This window comes from Physeter macrocephalus, chromosome 13, assembly GCF_002837175.3.
Source record: "Physeter macrocephalus isolate SW-GA chromosome 13, ASM283717v5, whole genome shotgun sequence".
Classification (NCBI taxonomy): Eukaryota; Metazoa; Chordata; class Mammalia; order Artiodactyla; family Physeteridae; genus Physeter; species Physeter macrocephalus.
Window position 1 is genome coordinate 81436613 of NC_041226.1, and position 22692 is coordinate 81459304.

General features: G+C 60.5%; 1 protein-coding gene across 2 annotated transcripts in view; it reads right to left on the reverse strand.

Moving 5' to 3' along the window:
- GAS6 (growth arrest specific 6) overlaps positions 1 to 22099 on the reverse strand; it is a 34058-nt gene extending 11959 nt beyond the window's left edge. Inside the window, exons 1-6 of one of the 2 annotated variants that reach the window (XM_024117460.3) lie at positions 21875 to 22099; positions 21511 to 21677; positions 8822 to 8846; positions 7377 to 7439; positions 3030 to 3152; positions 2256 to 2378 (exon numbers count right to left, since the gene is read on the reverse strand). In XM_024117460.3, the coding sequence (XP_023973228.1) occupies positions 2256 to 2378; positions 3030 to 3152; positions 7377 to 7439; positions 8822 to 8846; positions 21511 to 21677; positions 21875 to 21947 (574 nt within the window). In that variant the 5' untranslated portion in view covers positions 21948 to 22099. The remainder of the gene's footprint in view (positions 1 to 2255; positions 2379 to 3029; positions 3153 to 7376; positions 7440 to 8821; positions 8847 to 21510; positions 21678 to 21874) is intronic. The other variant, XM_055089629.1, reaches the window with a different exon arrangement.
- Positions 22100 to 22692: the final 593 nt, after the last annotated feature.

Here is a 22692-nt window from a genome sequence, read left to right on the forward strand (position 1 = left end):
CCTCCCCTCCTATCCCCCTCCTCACTCCTTCCCCTCCCCTCCCTTCCCTCCCCTCCTATCCCCCTCCCCTCCCCGCTCCTCTCCAGCCTCCTCCCTTCCTTCCATCCACTGGGCTTTCCAGCCCCAGCCCAGGAGCAGGGGTGGGGGTGGGCACTGCTGATCAGGGGCCTGGTTGAGAAGGCTGATTCCCGACGCTGTACAGGGCACCGCCTGGCCGGGCTGCACACAATTGGTGCTTAATTCCAATGACTGCAGTCCAGGAAGGTAAAAAAGTAACTCCTGGGGCCCTTTGACCAGAAGTCCCAGCCTGCGCCCTGGAGCCCTGAGCTGACCACGGAGCTGACCGCTGCCTGCTAGGCCTCACTCAGGCTCCCTGGTTCCTCCTCCTCCCCCCTCGCACGGGGTCTGCCCGTGGGAAGCCAACGCCACAGTCACTGTAACTGACAAGCAAGGGTCGGTCCTGAGGTTCCAGCCCCTCTGCCCCTCTGGCAAACAAGTACAAGAAGCCTGCAGTTAGGAACTGGTTCCTAAAGTGACAGAGGGACTTTCTAGAGAGTGCAACTGTTACTTCAAATAACATCGATTCCTCAGATGGCACACAGAACCGCATGCCGCAAAGACTCGCAATTACTCGTGACTTCATTACAAGGGCAGTTGAGCAAACACAGGCTTTCAGATGTGGAAACTAAGATTTCTCCCCATCGTGGGAGGGAGACAACACAAAGGGCACCTGCTCCCCCCAGGGAGCCTGTAAACCTACAGGGTTCCACATTGTCAGGACGGATCTGCACGAGGACCAGACTGCAGCCGTGACACAGGCTGCTCCGTCCTGAGCAGAACTGAATCTCTGCCTTCACAATTCCAAGAACTGGCCTCACGAGAATGGGATTAACACTATTGCTCATAATAATCTACATCTTTGTGGGCATCAAAATAATTGTAGCTTGTTCTGCCTGTCTATGTAAGCAGACAACTAAAACTGTCAGCAAAGAGGCGCTAGACCCACGTCCCGTCCTGAGCAGAACTGAATCTCTGCCTTCACAATTCCAAGAACTGGCCTCACGAGAATGGGATTAACACTATTGCTCATAATAATCTACATCTTTGTGGGCATCAAAATAATTGTAGCTTGTTCTGCCTGTCTATGTAAGCGGACAACTAAAACTGTCAGCAAAGAGGCGCTACAGACCCACGTCAACGTCTTCCACTCTGAGAATACGGCGCCTGTGTCAGCACGCAGAAGTTACAGAAGACGGACCTTCACCCCTAACCCCATAGAAATGGAATGATGTCTGATGGGGGGGTTCATTCGTAAGCAGCTCGCTACAGGAAACTGCCCTCAGGAAGCCCCCTTCCTTGTCACTTTAGCAGAGCCATATTGCAACTGGCTTTCAACCAGGCACCCCCATGCTCTACTCGTCTCCAGCCCAAGCACACCTCGCAAATCTCTTGATCACACAGTACCTCGCCTAACCTGTCTCTTCTTTCTGTAGATCAAAGGAGTAGAAATGAAGAACAATGAACAGATGACCAGATCTCCCCGCCGGCTTCCCCTCTAGTAATCTCCCGAACAAACCGTGTGACCAAGATCGCATCTAGAGGGAGGCCACGAGGAGTCGACACGCCTGCACACAGACGGCGAGGACTCGGACCCCCCCATCTCAGGGATTAACTGAGGTTTCTTCTCTGTTTCCCTTTAGAAGCTTTCATGGCCGAGCAGAATCTTCGGAGGTGGTTTCTGGGGGACACTGAGGGCACCGTCTCCCCAGATCGCTGGCATTCTGATTAAAGCCACCTTTCTTTTCTGCCATTGGTGAGCGCTGATTTTGTAAGCACCGAGCAGGGGGGCCCTGGGATCCTTGCACCTCCCCGCCCCCCTCCGCCCCAGATGTCCTGGGCCCCGACTGGCACAGAAACCTCTGCAGGCTCTGTGGCCTGGAAGGAGGCCTGGCAGCCGCCTCCCATCCTGGGGCTGTAGGCATGGTCTCCCCAGCTGGGCCGGCCCCGTGCACAGGTCCTGCTGCATCAGCCCGTGTCGAGGTGCTGGGGCAGCTCCCCGTGGCCACGGACATGCCCGGGCATGTGCTGTGTCTGCAGGACGCCCACAGCCTCCAGAGCCTGAGGGACCAGCCACGGCCTGCAGCCTCTCGCAGAGGAGCAAAGCGACTGTGGCTTCAGCCAACCGGCAACTTGGCAATCGCAGAAGAAAATGGGGGAGGAGGAGAGAGGAAGGCAACCAGGACGCAGGGCCTCACCGTGGCAGGTCCGGCCGTCCAGGGAGAGTGCATAGCCGCTGTAGCAGCCACACTGGAAGCTGCCCGGCTTGTTGTAGCAAATCTGGCTGCAGCTCCCGTTCTCCTGGCTGCACTCATTGACATCTGGGAACAGGACACAGGGACGGAGAGAGCCAGAGGTGACCCACAACCCGCCTGGAGCACGTCGCAGCGTCTGCATCTCCGACCCCACGGGACCCACCCTCAGAGCCTGGGCGGGAGGGCCCAGGGGCCCAGGGCTCCCACCACAGCCAGGGGGCTGCCTGAGGGTTCTAACCACGTCCTGGGGGTTTTCTGCAGCTTCTCCGCTGACCCTGCGCGCTGTACACTCAGAGAGTCTCTTGACTCCTTTCTGATCAGCTGGGGGGGCGGGGCCCGCGCCGGGCGGGGCGGCTACAGGGCACTCCTGCGGCCCACCGCAGGCCCAGACCTGCTCTCAGGAGGGGTCACCGCCCTCCCCGGCGCCCCCCGCAAGGAGGTGGCCTGGCTAGAGCACAGTTCAGGGCTCAGCACGGTGGCTTTTCAAGCTGGGCGGCGCCCTGCCCGGGGGCCAGCGAGGGGCCTGGAGCCCCGGACTGCCGTCCTGCCGCTTCCCGCTCCGCTGTCAGCCAGACGGGCCGGTGCGGCTGCGTCCCCGGCGGGGAGAGGCGCAGGAGAGCAGCACCCAGGGCCCCGCCAGCCCGGGGCCCCTCGCGGGGCCCTGCAGGGAGCGCCTGCCGCCTAGGCCCCCAGCCCGCCCCCAGGCCGTGGCCTTACCTCTGTTGCAGAGCCGTCCCACCCAGCCGTCTCTGCACTGGCAGTAGAAGTTGCCCATGAGGTCCTGGCAGACTTGGGTCCCCTCCTTATCGCAGGGGTCTGGGAAGCACTGGTCAGGCAGCTCTGAGTTGAAAGGAAAAAGAAGATGGCCCTGAGCCGCCCCTGGTCAGCCGGGAGGAAACCGAGGCGGGTCTGGGGCACTGACGGCCCCTCCGCTGGCCCCGGCGGGCCGCACAGGACACCCACCTCTGGGCGGGAGCGGGTCACAGACCAGGCTGGCCGGGCCCCAGCCGATCCCAGGAAACCCAGGTCAGCTCGGAGGGAGTGGCCGCCCAGCCCCTGGGCCCGAGGTCGGCCGCGGCCCCCGGGCAGCGGAGGAGGGGAGTGGGCCTGGCTGGGCCCACTGGCGCTTGGACCCCCCAGATGCTCCCTGCTGTGGGAGCACCTGCTCGGTCCACAGGGCCCTGGCCGGCCCACGGGCCAGCCCGGCAGACACAGAACATCCCCCTGCCCTGGCGGCCGTGTGCACCGTGCCAGGCCAGGACCCCGGCCCGCTCGACCCCTGGCCTGCGGGGTCCAGCCGGCACGGAGGGCGCCCACAGCCTCCCCGCCCGCCCCCGGGTGGGCCTGCTGCTTCTCTGGATTGTCCTGCCTTCGCGGAGGGGAACGGGGCACACTTCCCGGGGCCCTGGAGACCGCGGGGCAGCCGCCGGCCAGGCTCAGCCCTGCGCCGCCGCCTTTCTGTGTGCCAGCGGCCACTACCTTCTCACACCCGGGCGTCCACCTGCAGCACCCGAGCCAGGCGCTGTCGCGCGTCTTTATTCAGCGAGCGACGGGCCCGTCCGAGCACTGGGAGGCCCACGGCAGGTGGCCGCGGGGCTTCAGCCCTCCCTCTGCTCCCGCCCCGCGTGGAGCTCGGGTCACCTTTCACTCCACGGCCTGGTCACTAGGAACAGGCCAAGCCCGCACGTGACCGTTGAGAGCGCCAGGCCGCTGTCTGTGCTGGTGGAGCCGGCCAGGCGGGCACTCACCCCCGACTCTTCACTTCTTTCTCAGGACGGCTGACGTCCCCAGCCGGACTCTGGTCTGGGGACAGTGTTTGCACCGTGGGCTTGCTCCTGGTCTCAGGAGGACACTGGGCCCGGGTCCCCCAGCTCGCCAGGCCTCGCGCCAGCCCCTGTCCTTGGCATGGACCCAACACCCTGCTTTGTCCCTCTGTATCCCTGTGGGTCTGGGGACCCCCTCAGGGAGGGCCCAGCATAACTGTTTGTGTACGCAACCCTGGAACCCACGGCTCTCACTGGGCTCTTCTCGTGACCTTTCCACGGGACCCCTCAAAGCTTGCTTGTTCTGCACAATTACAGCCAACAAAACACTTGCAAGTGTGCCCCGAACACAGCACCTCCAGGTATTTTGGAGACACATGCACAGCTGTCCTTGGTGGACTCCGTGAGCGCCTTCCACCCCTAAGCAAGTAGGAACTGGGTCTGGCGCTCGGAGAGTGAGGAAGGGGGGTCCAGCGGTCAGCCCTGTGGCCCCCATGCCGCTGTAACGAGGGCTCCCCCGGGGGGCAGGAGGGCCGGGGCGGCGGGGGTCAAGCCCAGTGCCAGGGCTGAGATGACGGACGGGTCTGCTTCCTGACACTGTCTCGGCGGGACGGGGCTCTGAGGGGGCAGGGAGACTGGGGCGGTCGGGGGGACGTGTGCTGGGGCCCGGACAGCACCCGAGCCAAGGGTCCGGCCGTTCCCCCAACAGCACTCGGCACATCAGAGGCCCTGCAGGAGGGACGGGGAAGATGGGGTGCGCCTCCACTCGACATATTTGGTGAAAGACTTGAAGTTATTTCAGAAGGACACACCTGGGCTCGTTACCTTCCTCTGGAATTTGCCTAGAATGCCTACCGGCCCGCCCCCCCCAGTTTAAAAATCAACCTCCCCTGGGGTGGGGCAGCTCCAGGAGGTTCCCACAGGGAACCCAGCTGGAGAACTCCACCACCGCGGCTTTCATCTGTTGCCCTGTTGGGAAGCGTCTCTGTAGGGCAGAGGAAGGAGAGTGTTTGCAGGCGCCCCTGAGCTTCTAGGAAATCGGTGGATGCAGGCGGCCTGCACAGCGGCTCGGGGTTGAGTGAGACCTGAGCCGCGACCCGGGCCCCCGACAGGCGGGAGGCGAGGGCCATGATGGCTGAGAGAGGATAGAGGGAGAAGCGGCTGCTATGTGGACAGGGATGTGAGGCACCTGCCCTGCTGAGGCCTGTCTCAGTGGCTTTTGCTCCCCACTTCCAGAAATGTGTGGGTGTGACGAGTTATAACCTGGGAAATGCATGCAAACGCGGGCCGTTGTTCTCACGGAGAAGAAAAGGCACCGAGACCCTTCCTCGTGGAGACAGTCGGCCAGGACTCCGCAGACGGCATCGCCCAAGTCTTCTGGGACCCAAAGGCAAAGCCTCAGAAACCGATCCCGGACCCCCGGGGGCGGCACATCTAGAATAAATGACCACACGGAGCCCCACCTCACCTGGACCAGTGACCACACGGAGCCCCACCTCCTCACTGCATCAGAGACGTCCGAGGCAGGTTATAGGCTTAAACATGAAATATCAGACAACTTTTTATAGTCTCAGGAAAAGGATAGCCTGAAACCCAGGAAGTAAAACAATCTAATCCGTTTGAATACACAATTTAAAAAGAAGGAACTGGTATGGCAAGTTGACAACACCGAAAATCTGCTACAAGTGAAGCGTAATGACAGGAAAAGCTGAACTGCTGTGGCGTTCCCATGGCTGCCTAAGGCCGGTGAGGTCCCACTCGCCCTGGGGGGCCGAGGGGCAGGGCTGGCTCTCGTCAGCCAGGATGTGTGGGCGCGGGCTCTGGTTCCGTTAGGGCACACTGGCCTCTGCCCAGTACCGGCGGCTGCCCCTCACTTGCTCTTGTGAGGCTGCTGAAGCGTCCGTGGGGAGCCCGGGCCTCGCAGCAGGGCCCCCGCCCTCCTTCAGTCTCTCACTTCCTTTGTGCACCTGGGCCGGGTTGGGGTCTGTGACCCGGGGCGAGATAGGCAAGGCCAGCGGCTGGCACGTGGGAGGCTGGGTGCCTGGTCACAGCAGCCGAGCCCTGCCCACCCGGCCCTGGTGCCACTCCCGGTCCTCCACCCGCCCTGGGCGACCCTGCAGTGCAGGTCCGAGTGCAGCGCAGGACTCCCTGTGCAGGGCTGGCTGTGCGCTCAGAGCCCCTCTCCTCACCGGTGGAGCAGGTGCAATAGAGCAGCTAACATCTGGGCTTGGCGGGGATGACGTGGCCACATCACGGAGCTCTCCGGCCACAGCCAGGCCTGGAGTCAGGCTCAGCTGAGACGGGTCTATGGGTCTACGTGTGGATTAAAGTTCGTGCAAAATGTCAGTGTTACGTATGATAATTTAAAATAATAATAATAAAGACGCACGATGAGCTGAAGAAAAATTTTGCTACCTTTAGTACAAATGGCTAATTTGCAAAATATATCAACAGCTCCTACAAATTGAGACAAGTAAGCAAAGGCTCTGAACAAACTAGCCACAGAAAAAGAAACACAAGATTCCTCAACATGTGAAGCTCAGCTTTACTTACGAGTAAGAAAAAAATAAACTGAATTGACTGGGGGTCTTTTTTCACTTTTTCTACTGAAAGATATAAAAAAGTAAGAAGCAATACACTGGGCTGGTGCACGTACTGGGAGAGGCACTCTCGCCCTCCACTGGGGGGTAACGGGGCCGGGTCTGTATCAGAACTGAAAAAGAACACAGTTTACCCTCTGCAAGCCCACTCTATTCTGCAGATATATTCAGACGAGGAGGTCACTCTGGCTTTGCTTGCTACAGTATAAAACTGCAAACGGCCCAGGTGTCCGCCAGCGCACACTGGTTTAACAAGCACACTGCCCACCAAGCGCGAGTGTGGACGCAGCCCTGCGTGCTGGCCCGGCTCGTGCTGACGCAGGAAGTGTCTGCGAAACGTGGAGGGGAAAGGGCGGTGGGGTCATGGGTTCAGGAAGCTGCCACCTGTGTGGAAATAAGAGACTCCGAGTACATTCCTACGGGTCTGAGAATATTCTTAGAACGGGTGGCCGTGGCGAAAGGGCCCCTGACTGAACAAGAGGCAGGGCCGGATGCACCTTCTGTCCACCTGTGAAAGGTTTACACTTCATACCGTGCGAATTTCCTGCCTGTTCAAAAAGCCAACACGTACTTGCTTAGAAAAGGAAGTTCAGGGCAAAGGAGCGGACCTCAGGCAGGTGCCGTGGCTCCAAAGACAATGGAAATAGAGCAAAGCCCCAAGACCCCAAACGCAGGGGCTTCGAGGAAGGAGACAGACTTACTTTGCACACAGGTGATGAAATCTGTGTTCTTTTTGTACGGAGATCCATATTTACTGATGCATTCTGCAAAACAGGGAGGGCAGGGCGTCACCCTCCGGCACAGGGCCAGCAGACGTGACACTCTGGAGACCAGTCACACTGACACGGAACACGGAACACCGTCAGACGAGAAGACGTCTCCACCAGCGGGCAGAGCTCTGTCTCCAAGGAGCCTTGGGCCCCTGCAGCCTCCTGGTGGGGTTCTTTCTGTCGTACAGAAGGCTCTCCGGTGGCACTCAGGAAGCTTCTCACCGTGGCCAGAGAGCTGGCCTCCATTTCAACCTGACCCCCGCTTGCTTTGATGGTCAATCTCTTTGGAAAACGAGCCCCCCTCCTCCTCCTCCTCCTCCTCCTCCTTCTCTGTGCTGTCTGACTGGGTGCCCCACACAGAGGCCAGGGGTGGGAGCGGCCGACCACAGGCCACCAGATGATCTGAACTTGAGCTTGGGCATGATGGGTGTTGGTTGAGCCACTTCCCTGGCCCTTTAGTGGGTCTCTGCTGCGCCTCCATGCCTCGGAGGACGTGGGCACAGGCAGTGGACGGCACTGGAGGTGGCCCAGGGGGCCACTGTCGCCTTTGCCTCGGGAAACAAAGCCATACACCCGGGAGCAAGGCCGGCAGGGAGCCCGGAGGGGGCTTCTCAAGGCCAACGCTACAGGTCCGCTATGCTTGTTGCCAGATACACACCCAGAGAAGGGACCTCTAAGAGGCTCTAAGGCCAGTGGAAAATTTACCAAGATGCACCTCGCACGACAAAAGAGGAAAGCCCTGGAACGCTTCTCTCTCATTGTGAGTAGAGACATAAAAGAACCCTTAAAACAACAGTGCTGATTAAGGAGCAGTTCGCAGGGGAACTTTCAGGTCGTCCTGAAAACACGGGACCGTCTTTCCCTTTTTCCTCTCGTTCTCCCCGCAGCGTTCAGTGGGGCTTTCCAGGCACCCCCCGCCTCCATACACAGACATGACTGCTCGACGGCCAAGGCTGTTAGCCTGTACGTTCCTGTTGTCCAAGTTAAACAGAAGCATTTTTTAATGTTCTCAGCTTTAATTAATAATATGGTATCAATAACCAGAGTCCGCATAAGCAAAAGCTCTTTGGGGTCTTCAGTAATTTCACAAGGGCAGAGTCCTGAGACCAAAAAGCCCGAGAACCACTAAAGCAATCATATTTCCAGTTAATGAGCTAAGCCTGGAATCAGAGTCGGGCAGAGGTTTGCAAACAATGGCACTGGCTGGAGGTGACGCTAACGCGGTCACGATGGTATAAGAGACACAAACTAGGGCTTTGCCCCGTGAGCCCTGGAGAGCTCCCAACTCACTGTGCGATTAAGCATGGCCCTGCCGGGAACAACTCGGTGATGAGGTTTGAGTCCCCAAACAAAAGGAGGAAATGAGTCCAACTTACCTAAATACCTTGGATAAAAGTACTCCTGTGGAAAAAGAAAAAGAAAAGGCAGCGGTTAACCAGCAGAGTGCCCGGCGTCTGGGCACCACCCCCTGGCAGCTGGTCCACCAAACCTCACCCTTCTCCCCCAACAGGAACGGCCAGGCCCGGGAGGCAGGTGCTTGAGGGAGGACGGCTGCCCAGAAAGCCACTTTCTGCCCTGGAGAGGGCTGGGGGAGGGGACGGAGGGAGGGGGCGTCCCTGGGGCCATGCAGCTTCTGCAGAGTGATGTCTGCACGCTGAGACCAGACCTGCGGTAACCAGCAATGCCGTGCGGGCGAAGCATCTTTCAGGAAGACAAGAAACATGCCAAGAAAAAACCAAGCCTTAGACCCCGGTGGTCGCAGGGGCCCCTCGGGAGATGGGACGCCTCTGTAGGACTCCAGCAGCTACGGTGCTTGTAAAACAAACAGCTGGATGAGGGATGGAGGGCGTAAACGGGGAGTGCTTTTATCCAAGACGGCAAATGAAGAGATGGGCTCTGGGTGGTGAATGTCAGGAGAGAGAACACCTGCCCGTGCCCGTCCGGGCAGCAGCCGGGGAGGGGGCAGCCACAGCAGTCCTGACCCCACACGCTCTGAGGTCCCGCTCAGGGACTGATCGCTCAGGGCCGATCGCGGAGCAGTTTGGCCCTGTATCCCCTCCCTGACGGAACCAAGGGGCCGGATGTTGGGTGTCACCTGCTTGCTCAGGACCACCCTCCCAGGAGGGTCTTGCTAATCAGCCCCATCATCACAGATGAGTAAACTGAGGCTCCAGGCCGGCTGTGGAGCCTGACTGAGTCCCGCCCCAGGGAGCGCAGGGGCGCCGGACCCCACGGGACCCGTGCTTCAGGCCCGCCGCTCCTCCACCGCCTCACTTGTCCCCTCCGCTCGTGCTTGGCCGGGGCGTCCCGCCAAGATGCGTTCAGATGTGCTTTTGTAAAGTAACGTTCTGGTAAAGATGCTTCTTGTAAAACTCAACTTCTTTAAAAAAAAAGTAAGGATCAGAGCAAGCCTGGGACTCATGCAACACTTGAGAAGGTGACATCCATGCAAATGTGACAAAGAGGCGGGCGGGAGGCCCTCCTCTCCGCTCCCAGGCCCCCGACAAGCCTGGCTGCGTTTCCTTCTCCTGCTTTCAGTCCCACACCGGCTGGCGCTGGGGACAGAGAGACACGTCTGGGGCCCCGTGACGAGAGCTCTCAGGGTCCCGGGGGTTGTGGCATCTTTCGGGGTTAGAGGGAGAACAGAGGCCACTGGGCTTTGCCACAAAGCGAGGGGAGCTGGTTCTGAAATAAAAGATTCAGGATGGACGCAGGAAGCGCCCGCTCAGGCTTAGGAAGCCAAGGATTAGACTAGGGTTGAACATGATGAAGAAGGGCGGGGCAAGTACCCGATCACACGCACGTTCACACGCTGCAGCTTTCCGGAAAGGCAGATTCTGTTCTTCAAAATCGTGACTACTTAATAGTGACGTGTAACACGTCTTAATACTGAGGCCTACTGTTGTGAAAAGTCAGGCTCAGCCCTCCATTGCCGCCCCGCTCCCCGCAGGTTTGTAAACATGGGAACGTGTGGCCCGAAGCTCCTTCACGGAGCTGAGCCCAAGGGCAGCTGGGTCCACCTGGGTCTACAGTGAGGCTGCATGTGCTCTGGAGCTACAGGAAGAACTTTCCTGTGAGCCGCCTCCTCTGTCTCCGCTGCCTGTGATCTGTCCCCCAAACGGGAAAGGAGAGCAAATCTGCTTTAGGCCTGAGCTCCTCAGAGGCCGGCCACGTCCCTGCGGGGACCAGGTGAGGCACGGGAATCCAGCCCTGATGCCGCCCCACTGTTCACCCGACGGCCTCACTTCCCGGCCCCGCGCGTAGATGGACCAGGGGACGCCGCTCCCGGCTCTGCTGACCAGCGTGGACGCTGCCTTGCAGACACACCAGTGTCGGTGGTGCACGAATCCTTTTGTCGCGGAATGCCTGGGCCTTTCACCTGGATCACACAACGTGACAGGAGTCACGCATCACACCGCCACAATGCGGTTGCTTCTCAAACAGGAAACTGAGAATTTATTACTTCCTTTAATACATCTCTGCCCTAAGTTGTTTCCAAAAATCTCTACTCTTTGACAAAGTGGGCTGGGACTTGGGTGTCAGGACACGAAACGTGTAGAAGGTTTTTTCCCGGGGGACCAGTCGGGAGGGCTGACCAACCCTTTGGCCACAGGCTTGCTAGCAAACCTGTCTTCTGGCAGGAGACCGTCAGGGTCACGGCAGCCTGAACTGCCCTGGCCGAGGCTTCGGCTTCCTGAGAGCGTGCAGCTCACAGCGGCTCCTGAAGACGCCTTCCTGCAGGTGGGTGCCCGGGCTCCACTGGGCCCGCCCGGGGACCCGGAAGGGCTCCTAACCCCCGGGGCTGGCGTTACACGGCTCCCCACGTGTTCTCCTAGCACGGTTCATACAAAACCCTTTTTTCCTTCCTTTCTCCCAAATCCAGCTCCTAAGATTCCCCAAACCAGGTGCAAAAGACTCCACAAGACTGAAGGAGACACAGGCACCACTTCTCAGGACACGGACCTCTGGGATCCCCCAGGCCCTGCCCCACCCAGAGAACCCAGGGCGGACCCTGCAAGGGGGGCGGTCCCCAGAGACACCCCGCGAGGGCACTGGGTCCTCTCCTTCCTCAGACACTGAAGCGCACGTTGCAGGGAGGTCCTGGGACAAAGTCCTGGGTATGACCACCCAGTGGCAGGGGTGACGCTGGGATCAGCCCCGGCCCTGACCCTGGGGCCCTGCTGCAGCTCTGCGCGTCTGTGTGTGTGGTTCCCTGGGCTGCACGTGCCCCCTCCATCCCCATGGCTGTCCGCTCCCACCCAACCTGCACCCACGTGACAGGGACAGGGGCCCGAGTGGGGGCGCCCTCGAGAGTGGCTACGCCCACCGGGAAGCCCAGTTCTCCGGGTCCTCTTCTCATCAGTTTTAGGATGATACGCGCTGCTCTGGATGCTCAGGGCCCCGGTGCAGCGGAGGCTCTCGGGGGCGTGGAGACCCTGGTCCCCTTACCACGGGCCCCTCCCTTACTGAGCGCTTCCCTGCAACCTGCACCTGCCCACGGCACAGCCCTCCGCACGTGCTTCCTGCCTGCTCTGGGCACCCGCTGCACCCCAGCTGCTGGCGGAGCACGTGCACACGGGCCCCGGGCACCCCCCCCACCCCGCCAGGGTCAGCAGGGCCCCAAGGCAGGGGGTGGCAGCCTCCGCTCACCACTCAGCCGCGGGCTGACAGGCTCAGGTGGCCGGGCGACTGCCGAGGCCCAGCGTGGGGCAAGAACCAGGGCAGCAGAGGGGGGCTGGTCCCTCCAAGCACAGGTTGTATGAGTGCAGCTAAAAAGACCCATGTGAGAGGCGTGTTGTGCAAAAACTCTCTGACGTGGCTAAGTACAGTCTCCTGCCAGGCATGAAAATACTCTTGGAAATGAACCTCGTAAAACAGGTTTGCTTCCAAACACCTCTCCCCCACAGCAGAGATTTGCAGTTGCCATCCAGCATCCGCAATCCTCCCTTCAGCCTCAGTAACAGAACTCTGGATCTAGTTAGAGCTGCAATGCACCCAGCTACAGGACTACACTTCCCAGCCTCCCTTGCAACTAGGGGTGGGCATGTGACTAAATTCTGGCCAATGAGATACACACAGAGAGTGAAACTGAGTAAAGAGAGTTGAGTACTTTGGTCCTCTGCCCTCCTTGCTGGAATGTAGATGTGATGGCTGGTACTCCAGCATCTTGCCCAGTGTGTGAGGAGGCCTGGAAGACAAAGGCCAGGCACCAGTACAGTGGAGCACAGATAGGTCACGGAAGCCCCTGGGCCCTCACCACTGAGCAGCCCCGGGCAGCCTGCCTCCCACCTTTTACATGAGAGATAAATAAAACTGTCTTGTTTAAACCACCGTTGCTTGCATTTTCCAAATTTATGAGGCAAAAATACCAGGCTAGCTGAATTTGAAAAGTGAGTGCAATTTTCAGATTTGTAATGACCTGCAAAGTCAAGTCATAAATCTACCATGAGTCAAGATTTCATGAGTCAGTGAGAATGTTTCGGGAAATAACCGATGCAAAGGCACTGATAAGTCAGGGTTTAGGGCAGTTAACAACGACAGAAGAGTAAGTTTGCAAGTATCACAGAATGACTGCTTCACGACAGGAGAACCTGATTATCTAGGATTAACAAAGGCTCATGGGACTATGGATGACGTTGCCAAGCACTTTTTGCAAAAATGTCTCCATTTATGGTAAGGAGATTGTAGGCTTTCTAAAAATCATTATTATTTCGAAAAAATATGCCCTGCCTCTCCCCAAAATCTTACTCCAATCTTTCTTTGTTCTGAAAATTTAGTGCCTAATTACATTTATAATCCAATTTTATAAAGCATGAAATAGCATAAATTTGTTTTTATAATTTACGGTTTCATTCCTCAAGATTGATTGTTACACTCAGTGTGTAAGCTGATCAGTTTTCAGTGGGTCACTCGAAGTGGCCTTTCTTCCCGTCTAACGTGCTCTCCTGGCGGAGGCTTCTTGGGGCTGCTGGGCTCTCACCTTCACAGCACCGGCTGATCATCCAAAGCTTTGCTCTGAAACCCCTTTGTTCTCAAGGCCAAATGCAGCGATGTTGCTCACTTGAGTGGCTGGGGTGCTCACAGGCAGGAGAGGAAACAACCAAGCCACACTGGATACGACTAAGCCTCACCACGTGCTAGGCCTCACCACATGCTAAGCCTCACCGGGTGCCAGGTCTCACCGGGTACTAAGCCACACTGGATACTACTAAGCCTCACCACATACTAAGCCTCACCGGGTGCCAGGTCTCACCGGGTACTAAGCCTCACCAGGTGCTAAGCCTTCCCTGCCAGCCAGGCCTTGCCACGTTCTCTCTGGGAAATGTGATTCCGGGTGCCAGGTCTCACCGGGTACTAAGCCTCACCAGGTGCTAAGCCTCACCGGGTGCCAGGTCTCACCGGGTACTAAGCCTCACCAGGTGCTAAGCCTCACCGGGTGCCAGGTCTCACCGGGTACTAAGCCTCACCAGGTGCTAAGCCTCACCGGGTGCCAGGTCTCACCGGGTACTAAGCCTCACCAGGTGCTAAGCCTCACCGGGTGCCAGGTCTCACCGGGTACTAAGCCTCACCAGGTGCTAAGCCTTCCCTGCCAGCCAGGCCTTGCCACGTTCTCTCTGGGAAATGTGATTCACGAAGGTGACCCAGCAAAGCTTTATTCAAACCATGGCTATGCTGCACTGAGGGATTTCTAAGCACCAGAGCCCATGCTAAGTCCTTCCTGCACCCTTGTGGTGGCACAACAGTGACCCCCAAGACGTCCAGGCCCTCCTCCCGGCAGCCGTGAATATGGTGGGCTCCACGGCGAAGGTCAGTGAGGTTGCTGATCGGCTGACCTCGGGAGGAGGTGATTCCCCCGGGCCATCGGGGGCTCAGGGGACCACAGGGTGTGCAAACACGGAAGAGCAAGGCAGCAACAGATCCAGAAATGGCAACGTAGAAAGAACGCCGACCTGCCGGCCGGGAGGATAGAGGAGGGGCCCGAGCCAGGGATGCGGCACCTCCAGAAGCTGGAAAAGGCAGGCGTGGGTTCCCTACTGTCTGGAAAAGGCAGGCGTGGGTTCCCTACTGGGGCCTCCAGAAGGAAGCGGCCCCAGGAGACGCATTTCAGACTCTGGCCTCCCGAAGGGTAAGCTTCTGCTGAAGTGTTACAGCGGTGAAGAAACGACACATCTTCCCTGGGGTCAGGCAGGGACGCTCCTGTCCCCACCGACCTGTCCCTGCCGACACGTGGCAGCTGGCCTTGCTGAGCTCAGGCAGCGCAGGACCAGGCCGAGGGACAACGCTGTCTGCTTCCCGCCCACAAAGCCATGCCCACCAGCCCCTGGCGGGATGCCAGCCCCTAGCAGGGCGCCAGCGAGTAGAGCGTGTCCCCCAGGAGCTTGTGCAGCAAAGGGGCAGAGCGGGAGCCGGGGGCTCTGGGCAGGGGCGCGGCCCTCGCGGTCTCCAGCGCCAGGAGGGGCTGGGCGGGCAGCCTGGCTGGGGGCTCAGGCGTCATCCCAAAGCCACAGGGAGAGACGGTACGCGGCTGCTTGGCAGTGTGAATGGGGACCGAGGCCCAGCAGGTGGGACGGAACGTCGGCCTGTCCTGGGAGGGCCCCGAGGAGACAGAAGTGGTAGCACCAGAGACGCTCCACGGAGGCCGCAGGACGCGTGCCGGGGGAGGGGGGCGGGGGCCGCAGGCTTTGTCCCAAGGCTGAGAGGCCGCAGCGGACCGACAGGAGAGGGGAAGGAGGTGAGAAGCCAGGGACAGCGAGTAGGAGAGAAGAGAAGAGGAGAGAGCATTGCCCGGGGATCGGGGAGGAGCTGGCGACCACCCGTCCCTTCGCAGGGACCCACACAGGCTGGGCTGCAGAGGACTCGTGCTGCGGGTGAGACGGGCAGGCGAGGATGGCATGGTCAGGTCAGCCAGGTCAGAAACGCGATGCTACGCTTCCCTGTTTATGTGAATTCGGGAAAAACAAAATGATGTATTTTCCCATCATGCAAAACCCCCAAATAAAATGCTGGACAGAGTACAGGGTGACAAGTTATCAGGGCAAACAGCGCAGCTCCAACACAGCCTTTGCGCAAAGGTAGTGTGTCCAGGAGGCCCTGAGGGCGGGCTGTGCAGACGGGACCCAGGCTCGCCCTGGAGGCCTCGGTCACCTGGGCTCCCGGGTCAGCCCTGAGTTCCCTCTGGTCCTCCCACGAATGACCTGACTCCCCTGAGTCGGTCAATTCCTGGGCCGCAGCTCAGGGGCGCCTCCACGGGATGGCTCAGACTCTCGCCCCAAGCAGCATTCTGCGATCCCGTGACAGATTCTGTGACTGCACAGCTCCTGTCCGTTCCTGGCATCTGGAAGGGGATGGAGGGGCACCTTGGCGCTTTCGGGTCCCTGCTGAACCACGGCCCCGCACACGTGAGCGTTCAGTTCTGAGCAGCACAGGATGGGCTGGTGTGAACAAGGAGAGACTCAGAGGATGCATGTGGTGGGTACAGAGCTGGGTCAGGGGTCAGGGTTTGCCACACCCCACGGGAGAAGGTGCCCTGCCCCCGACAACTGCCAACAGCCACCTCCTAACACGTTTTCCATTTCAACTTGAAGCATCGCACTAAAGAAACGTGTGTCCAAACCAGAGGCCCCTGGGGGCTGCACCTGTGGCCGCCAGTCATGCCATGTGCTGGGCAGGCGGCCCCAGCCTGCCCTCCGCGCCCCGTGGCTACAGCAGTGACCTTCCCGGATGCCCTGGGAGCTGGCCCAGCCCAGCTGTGGGAGTTCCACAGGGCACAGTGTTCCAAGAAGAGGTCCTCAGAGAACTGGGTTTAGATGGCAGGGTTTGGGGACAGATGTGGAAAAGAATGTATTTTATTATCATAGGCACTAACTGGAAGGAAACAAATTTCACCTTGAATTTGGGAAAAAAAAAAAAAAAAGTCCAAGAAAATAACAAGTATGATGGTAACACATCACTACCTCCTTTGAATGACATGTTTTTAATTGGTGCAAAGTGCCTTTCTCAGAGGCAGATAAAGAACTTCGTCCACTTCCAACACCTCCTTAAAACTTACTTGAAAACTTAATAAACTGCACTCTCTCAGGGTCAAAATTTACAGGTGTACACACCAGGACTGCAGTGAAATCACTGGACTAAAATAACCACCGAACGGGCAGAGTATCCCCAACATCAAATATGAACCCTCAAGCCACAGCAAAGTCTGCATCCCGGAAGCAGCTCCTACCTCTGTGGCCATAGGAAACGCAGCACGGAGACACCAGACACCTGCCAGCGCCGCCAGAGTAAAGTAGCAGCCTGGCCGGGTTTGCAAGGTCCTGGCCCGTTTCCTCAGAATCTCGAGAAACAGGCCAGAAGCATCAGCTTCTTAAAGCGTGTTTTCTTCCTAAGTCCCGTAGGCAGACCTGCGGTGACTTTCAAAACGTCTTTAACTGGTTTTCCACAGACGTTAAGCCCGCAGGCTGGGACGAGGTGTCATTTAGGGGGCTGCCCTGTCATTACACTGCAGGGCCCAGCTCCGGGCCGGGCAGACCCCCGGGACTAAAACAAGCACGTCTGTAGGCACAGGGGCAGCAAAGGGGGGCCAGACAGAGCCTGTCTCTCCCTCAAGGCTACCCGGGGAGCGGCAGGCCCAGCGCTGGGGGCCTGAATGCCGGCCCGTCTAAGCAGCCGACGCAGGCCTCTGAGCCGTGCGGAGCCAGCTCTGGAGAAAACGTGAGGACTCGGGAGACCCTGCCTGCCCTGCCAGCTTCCTTGGGCCTCCAGGGGAGGAAGCCCTGGAGGGATGGGGCCCAGTGGGGAGGCCTGGGCAGCTCCGGGGGCAAGGGGCCGCCCAGGCAGACAGGAGCTAGGCTGGATCTGCACAGGGAGGGCGCCTGGTCACACTCCTCGATGGATCCCGGTGTGGCACAGAGGAGCGGAGCGTGTGCAAGCGCGTGTCTGAGCGTCCAAGTGAGTGTTAGGGGCTGCTGTCCAGGCGTGGGGGGCAGGGGGCCCGAGGCTGTCCTGGAGGTCACTGGGGGTGACGAGGGCCCCCTCCCCCCTCCTGCTGGGCCCCCTGAGACCCCTTAGGCCACCCCGACAGGGGAGACTCGAGGGAGGGACTTCCACCTCCCTCGGGGGTGCCACTCCCCAAGCTGTCCCCAGAGACTCTGGGGTCTCAGGAAGACAGGTGTCCCTGGAGGGCAGACGCAGTTCAAGACAAGGCGGCAGCCCTGCAGGGCTCTGAAACTGACTGCACCCCGAAAACCCTCCTGGGTAGGGAAGTATCACCACCACTGGGACCCCATGTCTGAGAGAGCGGGGGTGGGGTGGGGTGAGAGAGACAGAGACAGACAGAGAGACAGACACCGCAAGACAGAGAGAGACACGGGGTGCGGGGTGAACACGCGAGGTCAGAGGTCAGGCCTGGGCTGCACAGGAGGCAGAGGGGCCCTGTGGGTGGGTTGCCGGTCAAGTTGCGAACACTGTGAATATTGTTTGCATCTCAAACTAACCAACGTGATGGGGTCAAGGCCCAGGACCTGGAACTCCTCCCGACCCGACCCGCGGGCCTCAGGTGGCACTGGTGCTGGGAGGTGGTGAACCATGCCGGACCGCAGGTCGGGCTGGGTAAGTCTTTCGTCCAGAATCCTTTCTGGAGGCCAAGGGCAATGGTATCGGTGTCTGGAACCCACTGGCCTTAAAGGACTTAAGCGGGAAGGTGACTGCTGGGCTGGCCTGGTGAGCTTTAGGTAGAGCTCAGGGGACCCAGCAGGGGTGCCTCGGGGCCTGACACCCAGAGTCCTCTGGACAAGACGCCAGAACGAGGGAAATGCCAGGAAGAGAGGGTAACAATGTGAAAGGAAAACAAGATAAGGAGGGAATCTAATCAAGGGCTCTGGGGGGAGGGCAGGGCAGGGACACTCCCCCCGCTGCCCGAAAGAATGTGGAGGAGACCATGGTCAGCAGGAGGGAAGCAGGCGACACCTGCACCAGGAAGGCCCCCAGGCTCCCTTAACCCCAGGCATCGGGAAGGTGCCCACAGCTACCTGCTCAAAGGAGAGCTCTAACCGTCAGGCGCCTCCATCCCCCAAGAGGAAGACGCCCAGGCCCGGGTTGCTCCACCCGCCCTGGCAGGAAGAGCCTAGAACACACCCAGCACAGAGGGCCCAGCCTCCGCATTCCAGGAGCGGCTTGCCGCCCAGAGGGCCGGCTCCAGGTGCCCCAGCCCCCAGCTCAGGGTGCAGGGCGTCCTCCCCCACCTCTCACCGGCCCCCAGAGCCCCAGGAACTGAACGGGAAAGGCAGCGCGGCCTCCTCTGCTCCACCAGGTGTGTGTGGCTGCAACGGCCAGACACACAGAGGACAGGCCAGCCCCAGAGGTGACCCTGGCAGGTAAGGACTGGCTTTTCCTACAAGCACCCCCTTGAGCAGGCGAGCGGATCACAGCCCAGTGGATGCCGATTCTGCGGCCTCTCCTGTCACACATCAGGACGCTGGCGGGAGGTCCCGTGACGGTCACAGAACCAGGTCCTGGTGACTTTTTGAACTACGGTCAGGGCGCCCACCCTGGGTCACCCCCGCAAACACTCACAAGGAACAACATGTGAAGGCAAGGAACTGGTGTTTCTCAAGAGAGCCCCAAACTGTGTGGGGCAGGGGGGCCCACTGGTGATGTCATAGGACGGCCTCGTTCAAAAGCGCTGCTTCTCCAAAGGTGTATTAGCAGTGAGCTGTGTTTGGAGGGTTTCCCAGGGATCCCAGGTCCCTGGAATCTGGGACCTCCCCAAAGTGAGGGAAAGGATGGTGTGGACACCTGGAGGGGCAGGCTGGTCGACCAGAGCGGGGCCGGACATGCAGGAGCCCCCTAATCACCAACCTGAATCCACGACCCTAGCTGGGCTCCTCCCAGCCTTCCACACCACCTCTTGAGGAAAAGGACAACAAACCAGGGGCCAGACCCAGACCGAGAGCAAGCAGCCTGCACAGCGGTCTACAAAGGATGCAAGGTGCGGCTTGAAATGAGGGGTTTTTGCATTGACTACAAGGGAAGGCACAAAAGGAGCCGGTCCGCCCTGGGAAGCTGGTAAATAAAGGGAAAGATGTGATTATGATTTGGGGATGGGGGTCAGAAAGGAGGACAGAATTCTGGAAAACTACAGATGGCTTTGATATGTAAGGAGTTCACAAATTCCCGATGGGGCAGATGGGGTGGCTGTGAGAGAGGATGCCCCGTGTGACAGCAACTCCACCTCGGCAGGGAGGGAAGTCAGGACGCTGTAGAAGTACAAAGTCCCCGCACGGAAATGGCGGTATCATTAAAGTCATGGGCTGTGAGCACTGCTTTCCTTGTCTTGTCTTCGTTTCATCCATTGTAGACAAAGTTATAATTAAAACATAAAAGCAGTTAAAGTCAGAGGGGGGATGGCTCTGGGAAGGGTGGCACAGCAATCAGTGTGCGGTGTGCCCAGGCCCAAGGCCCTTGCATCCTGGAAAGCAGGGACGGGGGCAGGGCAGGGGCAGGCCGGCGTGGGGGGTGGCCTTGTCGCCCTCAAGCCCGTCCCACACTCTGTACAAGCCAGCGCTCCAGGCTGGGCCTGGGGCTGGCGGGACTGCAGCCAGCACACAATCCCGCAGCAGGGCAGGGACAGAGCCCACCGCGGGACCTTCAGAACTCCTCCGCAGCTGCCAGCTCCTCTGGGCCACCAGGACTCATCATTAAAGAAACGGGAAAACAGGCCAGAAAACAGGCCGGTGGCAAAACTGCTCCTTATGACGGGGGTAAACTGCGTTGCTACGGACGCTGAGGGCAGAGTCACGGCAGAAGCACCTGTCACAGCTCGGCCACCGCTGCCGCGGGCCGGGCCAGAGGGAAGAAAGGCACCGCTGGGCCATCACTGTGAAGGGATGGTCCAACCAACCGGTCAGAAACGGGAGTCAAAGTAAAAGCCCACGGGCCTCACAGCCATTTGTTTATTACACGAGACATTAATTTCATCCCAGAAGAATCCTTTAAAAGAAAAATTCCCGTAGAACCCAAACCAGCTGTGAAACCACCCTGACCTCGCGGGGTGAAGCGACGCACTGTAAGCCCACCCCATCTCCATCAGTCCTACCTCCCAAAGACAGACGCGCACCAGGTCCCCCAGGGCACCGCCACCACCTCTCCCCTCCCCGAAGATGGCACAGCTCGTGCGCTGACGCGGAGGCCACCCCGCGGCTGCTCCCTGCGGTCGGGTGCCCAGCCACCCCACATTCTCCGAGGACATTATTAATAGAAATCTGTCCTGAGCCAGCCCGTCGGGCTCCTGAAGTCCCCAGCTGCTTCGGCGAGTGCACCTTTCTGCAGGGGCTGCGCACCGGCGGCGGGACCTGGGCCCGTCCCGGCTGCCCACTCTGACCGCCCCCGACCCCTCCGCGGTACGCGTTCCAGCTCCACTCCTGTCCTCCTGCTGTGGGACCCGCTGCTGCCAGCAATTCCAGCCGTCACGCCTTTGCAGCTAACGCTCCAACCCCCCTGAGGCGGATCAGGGCGCTGTGAGCAGCTCCCCCCGCCCCACCCCCGCCACCTCCAGTCTAGCTAAAGGGGCGGAGAGGCAGGAAACCGATCTGGTTTTTAAACCATTTATTTCTTTTACATTTTAAAACGGACCCTGCGGCATCCCGGTTGAGCTGTCGTATTACTGCACGTTCTTTCAAAGCGGCTGCTTTCACAGGCTTGCCAAGGGAAGATGACTGCAGGGCGTCCGCAGGACCCCCCGCCGACATCCGCCACCCGCCTCCAGCTAAGGCGGCACCTGGCGTCACCAGCAGAACTGGGGCTCAGGAGGAGGAGGCCTGAGGGTGGGCCGGGTCCCGGCGCCTAAGACCCTGCCCTTCCGCCGCGCCGACCGCCCCCTAATAAGGGTCTGGGTGTGCCCTGCAGCTGAAGGACTTGCCGCAGACGCCGGGGCCCCCACCCGTGCGCGCACGGACGGTGTCCCCGGAAATGCGGCGCCGCAGGGACGGCGCTCGAGGGGACCCGGCTGCCCTGACGCTCCACCTGGCGGTCCCAGGCGCCGGGCGCACAGCTCCCCGCCCCGCGCGCTCACCGTCTCGGGGTCGTTCTCGAACACTTCCCGGGCCTCCTCCTGGCTGCACAGCTCCTCGATGCACTCCCTCTCCAGGTGGCCCTGCTTGGCCTCCTCGAAGACCTGGTAGGCGCGGCGCTGCCTGGGCCTCAGGAACTGCGCCGCCTCGCGCGCCCGCAGGATCACGGCTTCCCGGGCGCGGGCAGGACGCAGCGGGAGGGGCGGGGAGAGAGCGGGGACACGCCGTCAGCGCGGCGGGGCCGGGGCGCACGGGGCCGGCGCGCACGGGGCCGGGGCCGGGCGCGGGTACCGGGCTCCCCTCGGCCCCGGCGTGGCGGGGTGTTGGGACGGGTCCCCCCGCGCCGCGGCCCCGCGCGGTACTCACTGTGCGCGGACTCGGAGGCCAGCAGCAGCAGCAGCAGCGCAGCGCCCAGGGCGGCGGCGGGCCCGGGCGGCATGGCGGGCGGGGACGCGGACGACGGCCGGGACTGAGACCGGGGCCGGCAGCCGGGCGCGCGCGGTCAGAGCGCCCGCGGGGCCGTGGGGAGGCGCGGGCGCCGCGGGGCGATGGCTCCGGTCATCCCGTGCGGGCGGCTCTGAAGGTCACATCCCGGCGGCTGCACCGCGGCGCTCGCGCGGGGCTGGGCATCCCGGCGGCTGCACCGCGGCGCTCGCGGGGGGCTGGGCGGGGGCGGCGGCGGGGGGCGGGGCGCGCGGGCAGGACCGGCCTCCGGGCCGCGCGGGGCGGGCGGGGCGCGCGGGCCGCCGCCGCCGCCGCCGCCGGGCCGAGCCGGTTTTCTCCGGGAAGATCAAAGCCCGGAGGGGAAGCGGGTCCTCGGGACGAGGGAGGGGACCCGCCCGGGGACCCGCCCCGCCGGCCCGCCGCCGCCGCCGCCGCCCTCGTGCAGGAGCCTCTCCCCAGTCGGAGGTTAAGTGTCTGTAATCGGGATATAAACGCGACGAAGAAGTCACACGGGTGCAACCTGACAGGTACAGTTTGACCATTTACCGGATTCAAACCTCTTTCCACCGCCACCCCCCCCGACCCCACCCCGAATCTACTGCATCCTTTTTGGAGTCTTCATTCTGGGGCACATTTTCTCAAGACTTAAACCCCACCAAAGAAAAGACGAACTGAAGTCAAACCGAGTCCCAGTGGGGTCCAGGGAGCCGGATTAAATGATGTCCATTTGTGCTCTATTT